The sequence below is a fragment of the Sus scrofa genome, chromosome 3 (genome assembly GCF_054392235.1).
Source record: "Sus scrofa isolate SSC_HxYL_T2T_F1_AM1 chromosome 3, Sscrofa_HxYL_maternal_Yorkshire_Landrace_v2.0, whole genome shotgun sequence".
NCBI classification, from domain to species: domain Eukaryota; kingdom Metazoa; phylum Chordata; class Mammalia; order Artiodactyla; family Suidae; genus Sus; species Sus scrofa.
The window spans coordinates 8,126,800-8,148,447 of record NC_139385.1 but is presented as its reverse complement, the minus strand read 5'-3'; the positions used below and the strand labels follow the sequence as shown (position 1 = coordinate 8,148,447).

The window sequence follows — 21,648 nt, the reverse complement described above, 5'->3', positions numbered from 1 at the left end:
TGGCTGTGACCAGCAGTTGCAGCTGCAATGTGACCCCTAGCCTGGGAACTTCCGTGTGCTGCAGGTGTGGCACTTAAAAAAATAAAAGGAGAAAAAGAGAAACAGTCTTGCTTAAGAAAAGAATGTACTTGTAGGGAGAAAAGAGACATTTAAACATTTATATTATAAATTTGAATTTGAAATGTTACAGGACAGGTACAGAGTATTATGGAAACTGGGAAGAAAGATACATTGTTTATACTTGTGAGGATCAGTATAATTTTCATTGCATCATTTGTAGATTTTGAGTAGGTTTTAAAGCTTTTCTCTATTTTCCTGTAAAATTTTTGTGCAAAGTTGAAACAAATTATTCACATTTGAATAATTCAGTTTCCCGCATACTTACATTTATCACCTTTAAGTTACTCAGTGGTTTCTAAACCTGGAAGTGCATCAGAATCATTTAGATAGCCTTGTAAAATTATAGATTCCTGGACCTCACTTCAAGCTGCGTTATCAGCATCTCCGGGCAGGGGAGTTCCCATTGTGGCTCAGTGGAAACAAATCCAGCTAGTATCCATGAGGATGCAGGTTCGATCCCTAGCTTTGCTCAGTGCGTTAAGGGTCTGGCACTGCCATGAGCTGTACTGTAGGTCACAGACTTGGATCTGGTGTTGATGTTGCTGTGGTGAAGGCTGGCAACTGTAGCTCAATTTGACCCCCATGGCCTGGGAACTTACATATGCTGCAGGTATGGTCCTACAAAACCAAAACTAAACCAAAACAAAACAAGAGAATCTCAGGACAGGGGTGAGAGGATAGGGTACTGGGAGGGCTGGCTAAGGAGAGGCCTAGGACTCTGAATTTGTTAAAAGCTCTCTCCAGATAAATCTGATATGGTCAGTCACTGGGTAATGTTTGACAGTTTCTGTGTTAGATTCCATGTTTCAAAAATTCCATTTGATGATCAAATTTCTTTCAGGATGCGGGAAGGGAGCAAAGAAAACCTTTGCCCCACCTGCACAAAAATTTCGTAGCCTGATGCCCTATAGCCTTAACTCAGCCAAGGAGGAGATCCTGGAGATCAGTCCCCCAGGGGCAGAGGCCCCGCCAAGCCTGCAAAAGGCCGGGTTAGAGAAGAAGGAGAAAGTGACCACAGAGGATGGTCCAGACAGTGGCCAGGAGATAAAAGGAAAGGCTCAAGACAACAAGAAAGCAGAGAAGAAAGAAAAGGTAAAAATCAGGGGCGAGCTCCAGTGGTACAGTTTCTTCTTGTCACCCAGCCTGGACAAACAGAATCCTTTCATTTTGGAAGAGACATTTAAATATTTATAACATAGATTTGAATGTGGTAAATACCACAGGGGAAGTTCATTCTGTAGTTTCAGTTTTTATTCCTTTTAAGGGGTGCTTCTGTTTTCTTTTCAAAGAGGCAAAACATGTTTTTTTTTTTTTTTTGGTTTTGTTTTGTTTTGTAGAACATGCTTTGATGAAAGCTTTTAGCAGAAAATACTGGGTAGGTAGGGGCTGAGATGGGATGGATGTGAGAGTAGAAGTGGACAGAGACCTTATAAACTTTTTCTTTTTCTTTGAATTCTCTGTTCCTAGAAGATCTGGGATAGAATTTATGGAATCCTTAGGTTGACTTCATGTTCTCAGCCTTGTGAACTTACTGCTTCATCTGAAGGAGGCTTCCTTGACTAGTGAGAGAGGAGCACTGAGGAAAGATGAGCAGTTTTTCTCCCCTGCTTTTTCTCTCTCTGCAGGAAAAATCAAGTCTCACCAATGCAGAATTTGAGGAGATTGTCCAGATTGTGCTACAAAAGTCCCTCCAGGAGTGCTTGGGTATGGCTCATAGGGAGAGAAAAAGAGTTTCAGTTAGGCAAAGAAACTGTTATCTGAGGGGTCGAGTAAGCTCATGGCTTCTCTCCTTTCCTCCATCTTTCTAAGTAAGGAAATATTAGATGGGACTTTGAAATATTTTAAAATACTTTATGTATAAACAGGACTATAGCTAAACCACCTTAGACAGGGGGTATAGGTTTTTAGAAAAGTAGATTACATTGACTCCAGAATATATAGTCTCATCTCATTTTTTTTCCCCCTTTTTTGGCCACCTGGCGGCATATGTAGTTCTCGGGCCAGGGGTCAAATCTGAGCCGTAGTTGCAACCTAAGCAGCACCTGCGGCAACACTCAGTCCTTAACCCACTGTGCCAGGCTGGGGATAGAACCTGGGTCCCAGCACTTCCAAGTTGCCGCTGATCCCATTGAGCCACAGCAGGAAGTCCTCATCTCAATTTTTAAAATGTAATTTAAATTTATTTTTATATGTTTATGATCTGTTTAGAAAAGACAAATTGTTTTTCCCTGATTTGAAGAACTTAGTCTTCATACACATGTTCTTTCATACATACACTTGTGTATTTCTGTTTCCAATACTGTTTTAACATGTGCTGAGAAATTTGATTTTTAGAATAAGGAATTCTATAGCATAGCCCCTGAGGCCTTCTCCATAAGGTCATGAAACTAAGCACAGTGGTTTGACCTAAGCTATTCCTAGGTATACTTCTGCTCCTAGAGAAAGTTTGAGAAATAAATGATATAACACATAATATATAAAGTTTCTGTTATGTACACTAAATAAAATGAACATTACCTAGCTACCCTTGAATAGGCAGCTCAGTCTGGAAAGGCTTGCAGAAGGATACAGATTTGTGGTTTTTCCTGAGAATTAAAAAACTTAAAGTTCTATGGTGTGACAAAAGTCCAAAGGTAAGTTGTCCAAAGGCAACCAATATGAGATATTTTAATGAAAGTTTATAGTTTGGAAATAATGTGATTATTTTCTTTAATTGCTTCTCTGCTTATGTTTTGGGAGGGATGGAATCTAGCCTTGATTTTGCAGAGACTTCCTCTGCCCAGCCTACAAGATGTACCCAATTAGACAAGGAACCAGGAATTACTTCTACTACAGATAATGAAAATGCTGATGGGTAAGTTTATCCCAGTGAGTTGAGTTGATCATAGGGTAGACTTAACATTGATAAGTGATTATCCATCTAGCTGTCTATTTATCTAGTCATTTTTAATATCTCTATAGATTTCCCTCACCTTAGGAAGTTGAGTTGGGAAAAACAGGCCAGTAGATGGATAAAATGACCTCAGGAGACCATCGAGAACCTGTGATTCTTCTGTCCTAACTTTTATCTTTGGGTTTTTTCAAAAGAAGTTTACTACAAGTTGCTCCCTTTCACCATTTTTTTTTTTTTGTCTTTTTAGGGCCGCACCCACAGCATATGGAGGTTCCCAGGCTAGGAGTCCAGTCGGAGCTGTAGCTGCCGGCCTGCTCCACAGCCACAGCAATGCTGGATCCTTAACCCACTGAGCAAGGCCGGGGATCGAACCTGAGTCCTCATGGATGCTAGTCGGGTTTGTTAACCGCTGAGCCATGACGGGAACTCCTCCCTTTTACCTTTTAATAAAAAATCTTATTTTCAGAGAGAGGGTAGTGGTACCTCATAATCTAGAGATTTCAGCCTCTCAGGAAGATGGAATAATTCCTGAGATAAAGACATCTAAGCCAGGCCAGCCAGATCCTGCACCCTCTGAGAAGAAATTCAGTAGACTTTCCTTAAGCAAAAGAGAGAAGAAAGCTCGTAAGTATATCAGATATACTTTGACATCTGGCTTAAGTACTTACTCCATGAAATTAGGGAATGGGACAGGGGGCATGCTGAGAATTTTCAGCCCAAGATGTGAAACTATTTAGCTGTGATTCTTCTTCCTTATTTCACTGGCCCGTAGTATCTACAAAGTTTCTCTTCTTTATCTCCCTACCCTACAATTTTTTTTTTTTTTACATTCCCAGATCTGAAAATGGAGAAAACCCAAAGTGGATATGAGCACAGACAGAAAGACCAACTGAAGAAAGTGGTTCAGGATCATTCTCAGTTCAGGGACCAACAAAAAGGAGAGGGAAGTGGTTTTGGTGAGTTCAGCCATGGTGTGAAAAATCTGCTTGGGCTTGAAAATGGAAGGTGGGAGAGAGAGGTAAGGGTTAGGGTGTTAGAAGAAATTCTGCAAAGATTGTAATTTCTCTCTCACAGTTACTTGTTAGATATATGCTGCTGAGGAAGAGAGAGAACTGTTTCATTCATTCAGTTATTCAGTCATATAATCCATAGTTAACGGGTGACTACCATATACCAGACATTTTAGGAGGTGCTGAATAAATGCAGAGGAAACAAATGTATGCCTACCACAAGAGAGATAGGTTTGTGAGGAAGGCCAACAAGAAATAGAGTAGACCTGGAATAGTTTCCAAGAAAAAGATATGGCTTGAGCCAGATCTTGAAGTATAATTTAGTCAGGTGAACTAAGATGAAATTGGAGGTCAGAGTGATAATTATTGGCAGAGTCATGGAGGAGGGCTAATGGCTGTAGTTCTTGGGTGTTTTGGGTGTGGGATGTTGTAGGGATGGGACTAGATCATAAGGGACCTTACAAGTCAGGATAAGGAATTTGGATTTTATCTTAAAGGTAAAGAGGAACCATTGACATTAAGCAGGGAAAACCTTTTTTTTTTTTTTTTTGGTCTTTTTAGGGCTGCACTCATGGCATATGGAGATTCCCAGGTTAGGGGTTGAATTGGAGCTGTAGCCACCGGCCTGCGTCACAGCCACAACAATGCCAGATCTGAGCTGCGTCTGCAACCTACACCGAAGCTCATGGCAATGCCAGATTCTTAACCCACTGAGCGAGGCCAGAGACCCAACTTGTGTCCTTATGGTTACTAGTCAGATTCGTTTCTACTGAGCCATGACAGAAACTCCAGAAAACTTGATAAATTTGCATTTTAGAAAGCTTTCCCTGGCACTAGCATGGAAGATGGATTGGCAGGAGCAAGACTGGACCCATAAAAATAAGTACAAAGAAGACAAAAAGAGTAGCAATGAAGAGGAAGAGACAAATTTGAGATCTTTAGGAGGCAGGATCAATATATGATCACCTTTTGTTATGAGAGCCGAGGAAGAGTGAGGCCTCTAAGGTAGTCTTTTTTTTTTTTTTTTTTTGATGTGTCCATGGCATGTGGAAGATCCCAGGCCAGGGATTGAACTCACACCACAGCATCCATCTGAGCCTCTGCAGTGACAACTTGGGATACTTTAGCAGATGCACCACAAGGGAACTTCAAGGGCAGTCCTATTTTCTGGCATGAGTGACTGAGTGACTGAAGAATCATGATCTGAAGTGGAGACTATAGATGAGAGAGCAAGTGGAAGATGATGAATTGAGCTTTGGATGATTTAGGGGGTCTGTGAAAAGATTTAAAGCTCAAGAAGGGGGTCTGGGCTGACAATACAGATTTGGGAGTTACCTGCATCAATAGGAATAGATGAAATTTTCCAGGAAGAGAGTATAGAATGAAAAGAGAAGCACACTGGATAAAAAAACCACAGGGGGACATAACATTTAGGGTTGAACAGTGGAAAGTGGCCCAGGGAGAAAACTAAGAACTAAGAGAAAGCTTAGAAAGGTAGGAGGAAAATTAGGAGAGCGTGGTATCACAGACGCCAGGTGGGGAGAGAAGTCAAGAAAGAGGGAGGGTTTAGCTGTGTCAAATGCTACTACAGGAGTTCTGGCAGCAGTGGTGCAGAAGCTTAAGAATCCAGCATTGTCTCTGTGGCGGTCTGGATTTGATTCCTGGCCCCACATGGTGAAGTAAGGGTCTGGCGTTGCTGCAGCTGTGGAGTGGGTTGAAGTTGTGGCTCAGATTTGGCCCTTGGTCTAGGAACTTCCATATGCAACGTCTTCGGCCAAAAGGAAAAAAAAAATGCTACTACGTAGACATCAAAAAGGATAAAGATTCGAAAATGCTCAATGGATGTCGAAAGTCATTAAGGTTGATTAGGGCAACCATGAGGGTTGGGAAGGGCGAATGGCAAGATTATAGTTGGTTGAAGAATAAATACTTATTTTAGATGTGAAAACTAAGAGGGGAAAAATGGTCAATGCGAGTGGGTATAAAGTTAATGAAAGATTTTTCTGTTTTTAGCTTTCTTTTAAAAGAAAGACACTTGACCTCTATATTATCAACATATTTATATGCTGAGGGAAAAATTGTTTATAGAGTGGGAGAGATTAAAGTGAATAAGAAGAGAATCAGGGAGTTCCCATTGTGGCGCAGTGGTTAACGAATCCAACTAGGAACCATGAGGTTGCGGGTTCGATCCCTGCCCTTGCTCAGTGGGTTAATGATCTGGCGTTGCTGTGAGCTGTGGTGTAGGTTGCAGACGCGGCTCGGATCCCACGTTGCTGTGGCTCTGGTGTAGGCCGGTGGCTACAGCTCCGATTCAAGCCTTAGCCTGGGAATCTCCATATGCCGCGGGAGCAGCCCAAGAAATGGCAAAAAGACAAAAAAAAAAAAAAAAAAAAGAGAGAATCAGAATGTTTATTTTTAGTCAGAAAGGACACCTTAGCTTTTTCAGATTGGATGGAGGAAAATAGGATTGATATAGATTTATTTATTCTTTTAACAATAGTTTTTAATGCCTTATATTATGTGCCAGGCATTGTGTTGGGTACTGAAAATAACAGTGGTAAACAAAGTAGATAATCCTTGTCTTCATAGAGTTTACAGTTTTAGTGTGTTAGATAATAAACACAGTGTATGAAATAATCTTGATAATAATAATGGGAAATTTTGGTATGAGAAATAAAATAAGTTATATATTAGTATGTTTAAAATTTTGAATAAGTAGTCTGGGGGAAAACAGGCTTGCACCAAAAAACAAAACAAAACAGAACACAAAGTTTAAAGAACAGTGGAAGAAACAGTCATGTAGTATCTAATATGTAGTGTGTATGTATATGATTTTGATTATAAAATCATAATATGGTTTGTACACACTTGAAAGAAAACTCTAGAAAGACTCTGCAGGTGCCAAACGAGATGATCTAGGGCAGTAAACCACTCTTCATCTTGTATTGATGTGGAAATGTAAAGAGCTGGAGGTATAAGTCTCATCTGGGCAGGCTGGTAGTCTGGATGTTGGTGTTCCATCTCCTATAACTCTCAAAATTACGGTGAGGATTTGATTTTAGGCTGGGAGTTGGATGTTCACACTTTGGCAGGGAGCTGAATTGTGATTGTAGTGAAAAGGAGGAAAGGCTGCCCAGGGTGAGCCTCTTACTATCAGTGACCCTTTCTTCCTGTTTCTCATAGTTGTCAAGGAGAGAGGGGGGGTGCTCATGCAGTAGGAAGTAGAAAGGGAGTATCCAGTGAATAAAATTTGCATTAAGTTCTGTGAAGGGAAGGAAAAGAATGTCATGAGAGGAAATGGTGGAGACCTAATTAAGATCTGGCCATTTGGGAAATGCATTTGTACAGAAATAACATTCAAGCTGAAACCTGGAGAAAGAGTAGAAGTTAGGAGTGAAGCATAGGAGAAAGAGTTTTATTTACTTAGTTAGTTAGTTATTTAGTTAATTATTTTTTTGTCTTTTCGTCTTTTAGGGCTGCACCCGAGGCATATGGAGGTTCCCAGGCTAGGGGTCCAATTGGAGCTACAACCGCCAGCCTACACCACAGCCACAGCCATGCAAAATCTGAGCTGCGTCTGTGACCTACACCACAGCTCACTGCAACGGCAGATCCTTTACCCACTGAGTGAGGCCAGGGATCGAACCCGAAACCTCATGGTTTTTTGTTGAATTCACTTCCAGTGCGCCACGACGGGTACTCCTGGGGGGAAGAGTTTTATGTAAGGTGAAGTTTGGCATATTGCAGGTACTTAAAGAAAGCCAGTGTAAATTGGGATTCAGATAGGAAGGGCAGCAAGGCTGAAAAGTGGCTCTGGATAAGTGTAAGGAGGGAAGCAGTGACTAGATCAAAGACCATGTTACATAGTGAGCATTTTATCTTAAGTGCAATGGGAAGCCACTGGTTGGTTTTAACCAGGGAAGTGACACCATCAAATTGATGTTTTATTTTTTTTATTTTTTATTTTATTTTTTGTCTTTTTGCTATTTCTTTGGGCCGCTCCTGCGGCATATGGAGGTTCCCAGGCTAGGGGTCCAATCGGAGCTGTAGCCACTGGCCTACGCCAGAGCCACAGCAACGCAGGATCCAAGCCGCGTCTGCAACCTACACCACAGGTCACAGCAAGGCGATCCTTAACCCACTGAGCAAGGGCAGGGACCGAACCCGCAACCTCATGGTTTCTAGTCAGATTCGTTAACCACTGCGCCACGACGGGAACTCCAAATTGATGTTTTAAAAGGATCCCCTTGGTGATTAAGTGGAGAATTGAGTATGGGGAGACAAGAGTAGACTAGTTAGGAAGTTAGTGCCAGGATTAGATATTTTTGTGGTATGGATTAGGATGATGAAAGGGAGATAGTGGATGGTTTTAAGATTTTTGGAGGTAAAATTGTCAGAACTTGGTAATGAACTGCATATTGGGAGGTTAAGAGAGCAGAGAGGGTATGCCAGAGACGACTGGATGTGAAAGAAGGTGGGAAAAAGCAGCTCTGTAGGGTAAGATCAAGCATCTGGGTTTGGGCTCATTAGACTTGTGAGACATCCACATAGAGATGTTAGAGACTGCAGGAACGGGGAGCTCAGCACGGCTCCTGATGTGGCTCTGTGATAGTGAACACTGATGTCATAGACACATGCCAAAAGCATTTCAGTTAACTGCTCATTCTTGAAACATTCTAGGGTCTCTGAGCTGAGGTTCCAAAGCCTGATCACGGGTCTTCACTCCCCATGCGGCACTTTCTCCTGAGGCCAGCTCACTCATCCCCTTAGCCTTGAAATCCATTTTCACATGTAACGACACACAGATATACACTAGAGGCCTGGAGATTGGACAGAGAAGAAGGAGAATCCAGTAAAGGAGACTGAGGAGGGAGGTGCCAGAAATATGGGCGGGGAAGCGGGAGAATGAAGAATCACAGAACCCAAGGAAACTAGCATTTCAGGAATGAGCAGTCAACTCAAATGCTTTTGACATGTGTCTATGACATCAGTGCTCATTATCACAGAGCCACGTCAGGAACCTCAAACGCAGTTTTCAAACACACCTTCTAAGTTGTTTGAAAGGAAACTTTAAGGAACTGAATGTCTTTAAAAACTGTCCTTGGAAATTTCATCCTAAACCACAAATACCTAGTTTTATAGCATTAGGATGATTCCCCCCACTTATTTCCTCATGAATATTCATTATTTTCACAACCACCATTTATTTTATTCATCTCTGTTCACTTTTAAGGTCCCTGGCCCTTTCCCCACTCTTTTTTTCTAGTCTTGCCAGGTCACCTCCATAAACATCCAAAACTTTGAGTGGCACTTTTCAGACTAATACATCATTCCCCACCAGTGCTATATTCTCCAAAATAAAGTCATTTAGAAAGTGAACCATAATATGAGATATTTTGAAATGATGCAAATATCCTCAACTGCTGAATGTAATTCACTTGCTTTTCTGAGGGCTGATTTTGGTGAGATGGAGGGCCTCCTGTGTGTTTCAGCATTTAAGGTAGAATTTGATAGTGAATTTAGTAGAGAAACGTATTGATTGATGCTTATTATGAATATAAATGTACTTATGTGCCTGATTGTGTGATTGTTCTCTAGCAACAGGCACTGAATGGGTATAGGCACAGAAAAGGCCGAGTGGGTTCATTCAGAGTTGTGTTTTGCCAGCTAGGAGGGAGGGAGGACAGAGGGGAAGGGAGTTAAAGATATCGGCAAAAGAGTCTAAGGTAATAAATCTGTGTAAATACAGAGTGAAGAGGTTGCTACTAGATTGAGAGGAAGGTAGGATTGGAGATCTAGACAAAGTGAAAGTTGCTGTGGTTGTTTTTGAGCAGGTGAGGTAGAAGGATGGGGCATTTTTATCAGAGAGGGATGTTTGGATAAGTGTGTTTAGGGGAGTGTGAGGTCTCTGCAGATGACTGGGTGGGGCATGCAGGATGAGAGTGGGTTCCTGAGGTGAAGGAAAGGTGTGAGGGTAGGAGGTGGACAGGAGGAGACTGAACCAGGTGCCAGATGCCAACATCTTTATGAGGGAGATGAGAGGGCAGTGTAATCCAATAGCATGGACCTCAAGGGAGGAAGGGTTTTTATAGGAGGGAAGGTACTAAATATCAGTAGGGAGCAAGGATGATGCTGGCCCCACTTTCTGGCCTGGGGTATGTGAGAAGGAGCAGACTGTACTTAGAGGGCTGCAGGGGTCAGGTTGGGGCCTTGTCATTAGTGCATCACCAGGTTTCAAAAGGAGGAGAGGTTCAGAGAAGAGGTTGACAATATGTGGACTTTTGTTGCTTTTGTCTGGAATTCCAAAGAATGTAGTGGAAGGGTTTGGGAGGGAGCGAGTAGAGGCTGTGGGGGGCTTTGGGTCAACTTAGAAGATGGGGGGATAGAGAAAATTTGGAAGATAACGGATAAAAGGCATGTTTGGCCTTTGAGCAGGGCCTGAAGTAAACAGGCTTAGACCTGTCTTTTGGAGGGGAGTGAACTCAGGTCTCAAGGGCTGCAATTTAGTGATTTGGTGTCAGGTTAATTTGTTGAGATTCAAATAGGAACTCTGGATGTTATGAGCAAAAGAGATGCTGATTAGTCCTTCAAAAGTACTTTTAGTAGTGACATGACAGCAGAGAATGAGGCACTAGCCAGAAGGATGCCAGGCAACCTTTTAAAGAACTGTCAATACAAAGAACACTCCTTTCTGCCTTGAGGGCAGGGGAGATGATAGCATGGTATGAAAGAAAGCTTGAGATGTGAGACCTGGGTTTATATTCAGCTTTGCGACCAATTTAGACTGATCTTCAGCTGTTAGTTATCTTTCTCTCTCTCCCTCTCTCTCTCTCTTTCTCTCTTTTTTTGGCTTTTGCCATTTCTCGAGCCGCTCCCGTGGCATATGGAGGTTCCCGGGCTAGGGGTCTTATCGGAGCTGTACCACTGGCCTCCACCACAGCCACAGCAACGTGGGATCCGAGCTGCATCTGCAACCCACACCACAGCTCACGGCAACGCTGGATCCTTAACCCACTGAGCAAGGCCAGGGAACAAACCTGCCACCTCATGGTTCCTAGTTGGATTCGTTAACCATTGTGCCACAACGGGAACTCCTTGTTATCTTCTCTGAGCTTTTAGTTTTCCCATTTATAAGTCAGGGATTGGACTAGTTGATCTCTAAGGCTATGTGATTCCAGCAGGGATGCGGTGGTGGGAAGTATATTGATTTTAATTGAATTGAAGAAGGAAGAACACATTTTTGAGTCTCTTACTTCAGATTTTTTCCTGTGACAGATCAGTGTCTAGTCTGGGTCCAGTGTTCTTCTCCAAACTGTGAGAAATGGAGGCGGCTACGTGGGAACATTGACCCCTCAGTCCTTCCAGATAATTGGTCCTGTGACCAGAATACAGGTAGAGTGGAGTAGAATTTTTTTTTTTTTTTTTTTTGTAAATCAGTTTTTATTGGTCCTTCCTTTCTTTCTCTGCTTGCATCCTTTAGATTAAATATGACAAAAATAGGAGTTTCTGCTGGGGCACAGTGGTTAAGGATCTGGCATTGTCACTGCAATGGCTTGGGTTGCTGTTGAGGCACAGGTTTGATCCTCAGCCTAGAAACTTCTGTATGCCATGGGTGCAGCCCCCCAAAATATGACAGAATTATAGTTATAATTCCAGGTGTTCTTGTGTTAGTGTTTAGAGGAGAGGAAAGGATCTTCCTGATATATCAGAATGAATCAGGCAAAAAGGGCTAGAAGGGAGTTCCCGTCATGGCGCAGTGGTTAACGAATCCAACTAGGAACCATGAGGTTGCAGGTTTGATCCCTGGCCTTGTTCAATGGGTTAAGGATCCAGTGTTGCCGTGAACTGTGGTGTAGGTCGCAGATGCGGCTTGGATCCCGTGTTGCTGTGGCTGTGGTGTAGGCCGGTGGCTACAGCTCCGATTGGACCCCTGGCCTGGGAACCTCCATATGCCGCAGGAGCAGCCGTAGAAAAGGCAAAAAGACCACAAAAAGGGGGGGCGGCTAGAAGAAAACAGCCTTTCTTCTAGAAAGAGAAGAGTTATGTTGGGTGGCGGGTCCTAGAATCTAAACATATATTCTGAGTGAATTCCATCCTGTTCAGCATTGGTTTGACTCTGTCATTCTGATTAGATTGTTGGTATTGGGTAGGTGGGTAGGAAGGGATATGGGATGCATGGAGAAAAGCAGATGAGAGAGATGCAGTGGCTTAGAATTCTAGAATGTTTGAAACTACTTGAAAGAGATTATGATGATCTAGTCTCGCTCAACTCTTTTACAGACAAGAAAAAAGTCTCAGAGAAATTACCTTTGTGATGGTACATTGATGGGAGCAGGGTCAGACCTGTGGGGTATAGGCAGAAGTTTGTAATCACTTGCTACAGAGCATAACGAGGCAACACTCCTGCTTCCCCTGCCTCTAGCTGCATTTCCTTCAGGTCGTTATTCTTCCTCCGTGCCGGTCTCCCAGGTGTCCTTTTGGTCCTGCCTGATGCATATGCCAGCTTCTGCTTGTCCTCTCCTTGCCCTCATCCAGATTTTCACCTTATGAGGCGCTTTCCTTCCCTTCTTTCCTCCTCTGTTTTGGCAGATGCAGAGTATAATCGCTGTGATATCCCTGAGGAGACCTGGACAGGGCATGAAAGTGATGTGGCCTATGCCTCCTATATCCCAGGATCCATCATCTGGGCCAAGCAATATGGTTACCCCTGGTAGGGCCCATGGCAGTCCCTCATGAACTGGGAGTGGTAGAATCAGTAAGGAGGGGATGGAAATGTAAAGCATTTATAATGGAAGTGGTACCTGCCTTATAGAACTCACGGGGTGGGGGAGAAGCTAAAGTATCAAGCTTGGAGGCTTTGCAGGAGCACATTTTCTAGCAGTTTCACAGTGGAGGTGTATCTTCCTGGGAAAAAGGGTCAGACAATTCTACCCTGAATGGGTAGAAAGAGGAACGTGGCTCCAAGTTTTTTTTTTTTTTTTTAATACATTGAGATTTGAGAGATGTACAAAGTAAAGAGAACCAGGAAGAGTGGAATAATTTCTTCTTTGGAGATGTCACTAGTCAGAAGATTTTGTTCTTGAAGTTTCCAGAAGACCTAGAACAATAAGATACTTTTACTAGGAAAATCCTGGGGTTCTTTGTACATTGATGGAAGTCACTTCAGTCATTTGTTAATGACCACTGTGGGGAGTTACAGAGGGTTCTGTTTTGGGGATCTTTTGTTTGCCAAACACATTGCTGATTTCTGTACATGTATATTGATGAGTTTGTGTTCTGTTCATCTAACCGCCTTCTGTCCCCTCTACCCATCTGTCTTCTCCAGGTGGCCAGGAATGGTAGAATCTGATCCTGACCTGGGAGAATATTTTCTTTTTGCTTCTCATCTTGATTCCCTACCGGTGAGTTTTCTTGGTTCAGGGTGGCTAGGTCAAAGTAATGAACAAATCCATCCTAACAGATGTGCAGAGTTAGAAGTATAAACAGAGCCAGCAGACATGAGCAGAAACAGATACTTAGCTGGAGTGACAAACATGGAAATAAACTTGTACTTAATTAAATTAAATATTTATTCATTATTAGGACATTTGTGGTTTAAATTTTGTTATAGTTGATTTAGTGTGTTCTGTCAGGACATTTATGTTTTTGATAAATATGCTTTGGTTAGTCTTGAGGTCTGGATGGAAGAACAGTGGAGTGAGGTGGGGTAGGTAGGTCAAGTTTAAGGGAATGGATGAAGCCCAGCACTCCCTTCCTTGTGGATCCTAAGTTCTCCTACCCCTTCTGGCTGGAGGGCCAAAGCATGGAGAAGGACAAGAGGCCGTAACAGAACCATCTTTTATTTCAGTCCAAGTACCACGTGACATTTTTTGGAGAAACAGTCTCTCGTGCTTGGATCCCAGTCAACATGCTAAAGAACTTCCAGGAGCTGTCCCCGGAGCTAGCTGGAGTGGTGAGCAACTCTCCGGGGTCAGTTGTGATACAGGGAACTTGAAAAACTAAATCTCCCATTGTTAAACCTGACTGTGCTAGGGGAAGCTGTTTAGAGAAAGTCCCACGTCTAACCAAGTATGCAAGGGTGTGGTTATTCGTGAAGGACTCTTCTTTCTACCAGGGTTGCAGAAGGATGGTTAATGAAACAATATTTTCTCCCTATAATTGGGGGATTAGCCTTACAAATGATCAGAGGCCCAGAAGCTCTGGGACCTTAGAAAAATCAGGTAGTGAGTATTAAATCAAACATCTGGATCTGAAGAAACTTGTGAGAAGCTTAGAAGTGCAATCACTGGAAATCCTTTAATCTTGCCTTTAAAAATTTCCATGGGCTTTACTTTGGAGAGGAAACCAAAGTGTTGGTTGAAAGTATTGCTAGAAGTTGATGAGAGTTTTATTTGGATGTAAGGGGGGTTTGTGTCTCTAAGCTCAAAAGATGAAGAATAGAAGTATCATATCAGTACCAGAAACTGGAAATGGATGTAAAGATAACGTCTGGTGAGTAGCAGTATGTTGGGGTCACCTCTCAAAAAAAAATATGCATAGTCTTTTTAGGGCTGCACTTGCAGTATACGGAGGTTCCCAGGCTAGGGGTCCAATCGGAGCTGCAGCTGCCGGCCTACACCACAGCCACAGCAACACAGACTCCGAGTTGCATCTGCGACCTACACCTTAGCTCACAGCTAATATTTATCATTGACTCTAATCTCCTTTTATTTCAGAAAAAGTGCAGGAATAAGGACTGCAGCCAGAAACTTGGGGCAGCCCTGATGATGGCTCAAGAGGCAGAGCAGATCAGTATTCAGGTGGGAGAGTTTAGATCACATACCTGCTCCTTTTTGGGACTTGCGACACAAAGCAAACCATACATCCCCTACTACAGAAAACTGGCTTGTTCTTATCCGTTATAGTTGATCTTAAAACTACTAGTCTTTTCTTCCCAGGCCAGATTCCCTTGACTCCTTAAATTGTCCATTCGTTTCCTTATATTTGGACAAATGGGATCTTTTCTAAACCCAGGCAGAGTCAGTTTGTGGTAGGGAGCATCTTACTTTCCTGTTTAATTTCAGGTCTCAGTTGTATGTATCTTATCCGTTCTTTTATGTGGAGTCAGTTTTTACTCTCAAATTGTGCCTTTGGGTGGGGCAGAGCACTACAAATAGTGCATTTCCCCTTTCCAGTTATTAACTGAACTGTAAACAAACTAGAAAAAGAAATAATAATATTATGTATTATAATGTAATATATTATACTGGTTAATCTCCATAAAAATATAGATAAACCTAATGTGAAATTTATTTTTCTTTTTCCTTTTTTCTTTTTTTTTTTGGTCTTTTCTAGGGCCATACCCGCGGTGTATGGAGGTTCCCAGGCTAGGGGTCTAATCGGAGCTGTAGCTGCTGGCCTGTGCCACAGCCATAGCAACGCCACATCTGAGCCGCACCTGCGACCTACACCACAACTCATGGCAACGCTGGATCCTTAACCCACTGAGCAAGGCCAGGGATTGAACCCGCAACCTCATGGTTCCTAGTCAGATTCGTTAACCACTGAGCCATGACGGGAACTCCCTAATGTGAAATTTAAAGTGAAAATGGTGTGGAATATGTATAAAAATTCTGCAACAAAAAAATCTTGAAAACAAGAAAGCACAAATAGCTCCTGGGAGAGTAGTGGATAATGCCTTTGTTTCTTGGTTCCCTCAGGAGCGGGTTAATTTGTTTGGTTTCTGGAGCCGATACAGTGGATCTGACCATGGTGGGGAAGGAAAAGGTAGGATAAGTAGGAGTTAAGGACTAGAGATGGTGGAGAGGAATTCCTTCATGAGGGCAGCAACTTAAACATTTCTTTATTGTGTATCTAATGTCATCAGCCTAGTTCTGAATTCTATAATAGGAGGTTCTCCATGGATGCCATTGACCAAGTATCTGGGATGTATGGATAGACAGAGGGGTAAAGAGAGAAGTGGAGGAGAAAAGAGAGTAAGGAGGGAGGGTGCATGTTGCATAGTGACAGGACTTTGCAAGGGGTGGAACCATGATCTAGGATCGTGTTTTATGGAGAAAATACCACTTGGATATGAAAAAGTTTGAAAACTGATTCTTTGGAATCAGCTCCACTAATGAATCAATTTTTTTATTGGATAATTTTTTTAGCCTTTCCTTCTTATTCCTGTTGTAGACTTAATGCTCTCTAGGGCTAACAGTTCAGATTCCTGCATGGAGAAGGAAGAGGAAGAGTCAGAGTTGGAGGAGGAGGAGGAAGTGGAGGAGGAGCAAGAGAAAAAAGTAAGATTGATCTTGGGGATTCCTTTTAGGAGATTGCTGTAGGGCATCTGGTTAGCATGGATTTATTTATATTTATTTATTTATTTTTTAATTTTTTTGGTCTTTTTGCCTTTTCTAGGGCCACTCCTGCGGCATATGGAGGTTCCCAGGCTAGGGGTCCAATCGGAGCTATAGTCACCGGTCTACACCGGAGCCATAGCAACACAGGATCCGAGCCGCGTCTGCGACCTACACCACAGTTCATGGCAACGCTGGATCCTTAACCCACTGAGCAAGGGCAGGGATCGAACCCGCAACCTCATGGTTCTTAGTAGGATTCATTAACCACTGAGCCATGATATGGGAACTCCGGATTTATATTTACTAAGGAACTGTCCGGCCCCTGCCTCAGGGTCATCCTGACTGGCTGGTCTTATCTTCTTAGGGGTTTCTGGGGAAGGAGAGTCTCCTCTTTACTCAGTCTAATATTTCACATCTCTAGGAACTTTATTTTTTTAGGGGGTGGCCCGTGGAAGTTCCCAGGGGAGAGGTCAAATCGGAGCTACAGCTGCTGGCCTACACCGCAGCCACAGCCACATGGGATCTGAGCCACATCTGCAACCTACACCACAGCTCACTGCTACGCCAGATCCTTAACCCACTGAGTGAGGCCAGGAATCAAACTCGCATCCTCATGGATACTATCGGGTTTGTTACCACTGAGCCACAATGGAAACTCCAGAACTTATTTGATTATCATTTTAGTTCCTATTGTAGTTCTTTGGTTCTTACTGGAGCAATTTCAGAGAATAGCAGGTTGCTTTTCTTCACTCTCCTTTCTTCCTTGTGTGGATATTAGGATATTCATTAGTTTATTTCCTGAGTGTTTTCATGCATATGAAATATATATATTTTTTCATATTTAAAGACTTTTAAGAGCTGTTTTAGGTTCAAAGGAAAATTGAGAGGAAGGTACAAAGAGTTCCCATATCCCCCTGCCCCATGTTATCAATATCCCCCACCAGAATGGTGCATTTATTTAAAACTGATGGAGTTCCCATCATGGTGCAGTGGAAGTGAATCTGACTAGCAACCATGAGGTTGTGGGTTCGATCCCTGGCCTCGCTCGGTGGATTAAGGATCCGGCCCTAAAAAAAAAAAAACAAAACCAAAAAAACCAGTCTATCTTTGTGAGAGTTCCCTGGTGGCTCAGTGGGTTAAGGCTCTGTTGTCATTGCTGTGACTTAGGTTGCTTCTGTGGAGCAGATTTGATCCCTGGCCTGGGAACTTCTGCATACTGTGGGCAAAGTCCCTACCCCAAGACTATCTTTGTTCCATTTTATTGCCTTTTTTCTTCTTTGTCTAAGATCAGCTGACTCTGTTGATGTAAGTCTATTTCTGGGTTCTGTCTTATGTTCCATTGATCTATTTGTCTATTCTTTTACCAGTACCACACGGTCTTGATTACTGTAGCTTTACAGTAAGTCTTGAATTTGGGTAGGGTCAGTCTTTTAACTTTGTCCTTCTCCTTCAATACTGTGTTGGCTATTCTGGGTATTTTGCTTTTCCGTATAACATTAGAATCAGTTTGTTGATATCCACAAAATAACTTCCTGGGATTTTGATTGGAGTTGCATTGATTCTATAGATCAGGCTGAGAAAAACTAACGTCTTGAAAATATTGAGTCTTTCCACTCACAAACATGAACCATTTCTTCATCTATTTAGTTTTTCTTTGATTTCATTCATCAGAGTTTTGTAGTTTTCCTCATGTATATCTTGTATATATATTTCTAGATTTATACCTAAGTATTTAATTTTTGGAGGGTGTTAATATAAATGGTATATAAATGTGCTTTTTTTCTTTTTTTTTTCTTTTTTTTTGTCTTTTTGTCTTTTTCTAGGGCCATACTCGCGGCACATGGAGGTTCCCAGGCTAGGGGTTGAATCGGAGCTGTAGCCGCCAGCCTACACCAGAGCCACAGCAACGCGAGATCGAGCCGAGTCTGCGACCTACACCACAGCTCACGGCAATGCCAGATCCCTAACCCGCTGAGCGAGGCCAGGGATCGAACTTGCAACCTCATGGTTCCTAGTCAGATTCGTTAACCACTGCGCTATGACGGGAACTCCATAAATGTGCTTTTTATTTATTTGTTTTTTTCTTAGGACTACACCTGCACCATATGGAAGTTCCTGGGCTAGGGGTTGAATCAGAGCTGCAGCTGCTGGCCTACACCACAGCCACGGCAGCACCAAATGCAAGCCACATCTACAACCTATGCTGAAGCTTGCAGCAATGCCAGATCCTTAACCCACTGAGCAAGGCCAGGGATGGAACCTTCATCCTCGTAGACACTATGTCAGTTTCTTAACCTGCTGAGCCACAATGGGAATTCCCTAAATGTGCTTTTAAATATCAAATTCCACTTGTTTATTGCTGGTATATAGAAAAGTTATTAACTTTGGTATATTAATCTTGTGTCCTCCAAACTTGCTACAATTGCTTATTAGCTGCTGGAGTTTTTATTTGTTACTTTTGGATTTTCTACATAGGTAGTCATGTCACCTGTAAACAAAGACAGTTTCATTTCTTCATCCTCAGTCTCTATACTTTTTGTTTCCTTTATATTATTGCATGAGCTGGAACTTCCAGTATGATGTTGAAAAGGAGTGGTGATGGAGTTCCTATTGTGGCTCATCAGGATAAGGACCCAGTGTTGTCTCTGTGTGGCTTGGCTCAGTGGAGGATCTGGCATTGTCATTAAGCTGTGGCATAGTTTGCAGATGCAGCTCAGATGTGGTATTGCCATGGCTGTGGCATAACCTGCACCTGCAGCTCCGATTGAGCCCCTGGCCTGGGAACTTCCATATGCCACAGGTCCAGCTATAAAAAGAAAAGAAAAAGAAAGAAAAAAAGAAAAGGAGTGGCAAAAGGGGACATTGTTGCCTTGTGTCTGATTCCTAGTTTCTCACCATTAACTATGAGGTTGGCTGAAGCCTTTTTGTAGATATTCTTTATCAAGTTGAGGAAGTTCAGCTGTATCCCTAATTTACTGAGAATTTTTGTTATGAATAAGTGTTGAATTTTGTCAAATGCTTTTTCTGCATCTATTGATATGATCATATGATTTTTTTTTTTAGCCTGTTGATGTGATGGAATACATGAATTGATTTTCATATGTTGAACCAGGAGTTGTGGCTCAGTGGTAATGAACACAACTAGTGTCCATGAGGACGAGGGTTCAATCCCTGGCCTCATGTAGTGGGTTAAGGATCTGGCATTACCATGAACTGTGGTATAGGTTGCAGACATGGCTCAGGTCCTGAGTTACTGTGGCTATGGCGTAGGCCAGCAGCTATAGCTTTGATTTGACCTCTAGCCTGGAAACTTCCATATGCCATGGGTGTGGCCCTAAAAAAAAAAAAAAAAGCAAATGTTGAACCAGCCTTGCATGCATTAGATAAATCCCCCTTGTTCATGGTGTATAATTCTTTTTATACATTGTTGGATTTGATTTGCTAATATTTTGTTGAGGACTTTTTACATCTTACATCTCTTTCTAAGAGATATTGGCTTATCATTTTCTTTTCTTGTATTGTCTTTGTCTGGTTTCAGTATTAGGGTAATGCTGGCCTCATAGAATGAGTTAGGAAATAAAATAGTGAATATCCTAATATCCACACAAGGAAGAAAGGAGAGTAAAGAAAAGGAACCTGCTATTCTCTGAAATTGCTCCAGTAAGAACCAAGAACTACAATAGGAACTGAGATGATAGTCATAAAATAAGTTAGGAAATATTCTCTTTGCTTCTAGTCTCTGAAACAGATTATAGAGAATTGGTACAATTTTTTTTTTTTTTTTGTCTTTTTGCCTTTTCTAGGGCCCAGGCTAGCATATGGAGGTTCCCAGGCTAGGGGTTTAATCAGAGCTGTAGCTGCTGGCCTACGCCAGAGCCACAGCACTGCGGGATCCGAGACACGTCTGCAACCTACACCACAGCTCATGGCAATGCCGGATCCTTAACCCACTGAGCGAGGCCAGGGATCAAACCCACAACCTCATGGTTCCTAGTTGGATTCGTTAACCACTGAGCCACGACGGCAACTCCAGAATTGGTATAATTTCTTCCCTTTATTTCCACTGTGCCACAATGGGAACTCCTAGGTGATTGATTTTCCAATATATGCATTCAATGCTATAAATTTCCCTCTAAGCACTGCTTTCACTGTATCTCACATATTTTAGTAAGTTGTATTTTCATTTTCATTTAGTTCAACACACTAAAAAATTTCTTTTGAGATTTCTTCTTTGACCTATGTGTTATTTAGAAGTGTCGTTTGGAGTTCCTGCTGTGGTACAGTGGGTTAATGATCTGGTTTGTCTCTGTGGAGGTGCCTAGTTCCATCCCAGGCCCTGTGCAGTGGGTTAAGGATCCTGTGTTGCTGCAGCTGTGGTGAAGGTTGCAGCTCTGGCTTGGATTCAATTCCTGGATTGGGGACTTCCGTGGGGGTGATAGAAAAAGGAAAAAAAATGTGGTGTTTAATATCCACATGTTTTGGGAGTTTCCATTTTTTTTCCTTTTTGGCTGTGCTTGTGGCATGTGGAGGTTCCCAGGCCAGGGATCAAACCTGCACCATAGCAGTGACCTGAGCTGCTTCAGTGACAATGCTGGGTCCTTAACCTGCTAAGCCACAGAGGAACTCCTTCCAGTTACCTTTTTGTTATTGATTTCTAGTTTAATTTCAGTGGGATCTGAGAGCAGATATAATAGGATTTTTATTCTTTTGAAATTAAGTTGTGTTTTATGGCTGAGACTGTGGTCAATATTGGTGAATGTTCCATATGAGCCTGAGAAGAAGGTGTACTCTGTTGTTGGATGAAGTAATAATCTAAAGATGTCAATCATATTCAGTTAATTGGTGGTGGTGTTTAGTTCAGCTATGTCCTTACTGATTTTCTGCCTGCTGGATCTGTCCATTTCTGATAGAAGGGTGTTGAAGTCTCCAACTATGATAGTGGAATCAACTATTTTTCTTTCCAATTCTGTCATTGTTTGCCTCATGTAGTTTGGTGTTCTATTGTGAGCTGCATAAACTCTTAGGATTGTTATGTGTTCTCAGAGAATTAACCCCTTTATCATTATGTACTGCCCTTCTTCCCTAACTTTCATTGTTTTGAAGTCTGCTTTGTCTGAAATTAATACATTAGCTACTCCTGCTTTCTTTGGATCAGTGTTAGCATGGTATATTTTTTGTCATCCATTTAATATATTTCTTCATCCATTTATTATATATACATTATATATACTTTAAAGTGGGTTTCTTATAGACAGTATATAGTTAGGTCTTATTTTTTTGATCC

General features: G+C 42.2%; 1 protein-coding gene across 18 annotated transcripts in view; it reads left to right on the top strand.

The window, feature by feature from the left end:
• The window catches only part of ZCWPW1 (zinc finger CW-type and PWWP domain containing 1), a 38,380-nt gene that overhangs the window by 6,857 nt on the left and 9,875 nt on the right, over positions 1-21,648 (top strand). For 7 of the 18 annotated variants that reach the window (XM_085016668.1, XM_005661906.4, XM_085016663.1 and 4 more), the window contains 12 exons: positions 962-1,212; positions 1,746-1,824; positions 2,860-2,974; positions 3,480-3,637; positions 3,850-3,969; positions 11,299-11,415; positions 12,613-12,733; positions 13,349-13,424; positions 13,871-13,975; positions 14,739-14,822; positions 15,723-15,789; positions 16,198-16,304. In XM_085016668.1, the coding sequence (XP_084872794.1) occupies positions 962-1,212; positions 1,746-1,824; positions 2,860-2,974; positions 3,480-3,637; positions 3,850-3,969; positions 11,299-11,415; positions 12,613-12,733; positions 13,349-13,424; positions 13,871-13,975; positions 14,739-14,822; positions 15,723-15,789; positions 16,198-16,304 (1,400 nt within the window). Of the gene's footprint in view, positions 1-961; positions 1,213-1,745; positions 1,825-2,859; positions 2,975-3,260; positions 3,638-3,849; positions 3,970-9,709; positions 10,273-10,912; positions 11,416-12,612; positions 12,734-13,348; positions 13,425-13,870; positions 13,993-14,738; positions 14,823-15,722; positions 15,790-16,197; positions 16,305-21,648 lie in introns of those variants that run through there. The other 11 variants (XM_085016667.1, XM_085016669.1, XM_085016665.1 and 8 more) reach the window with 5 other exon arrangements.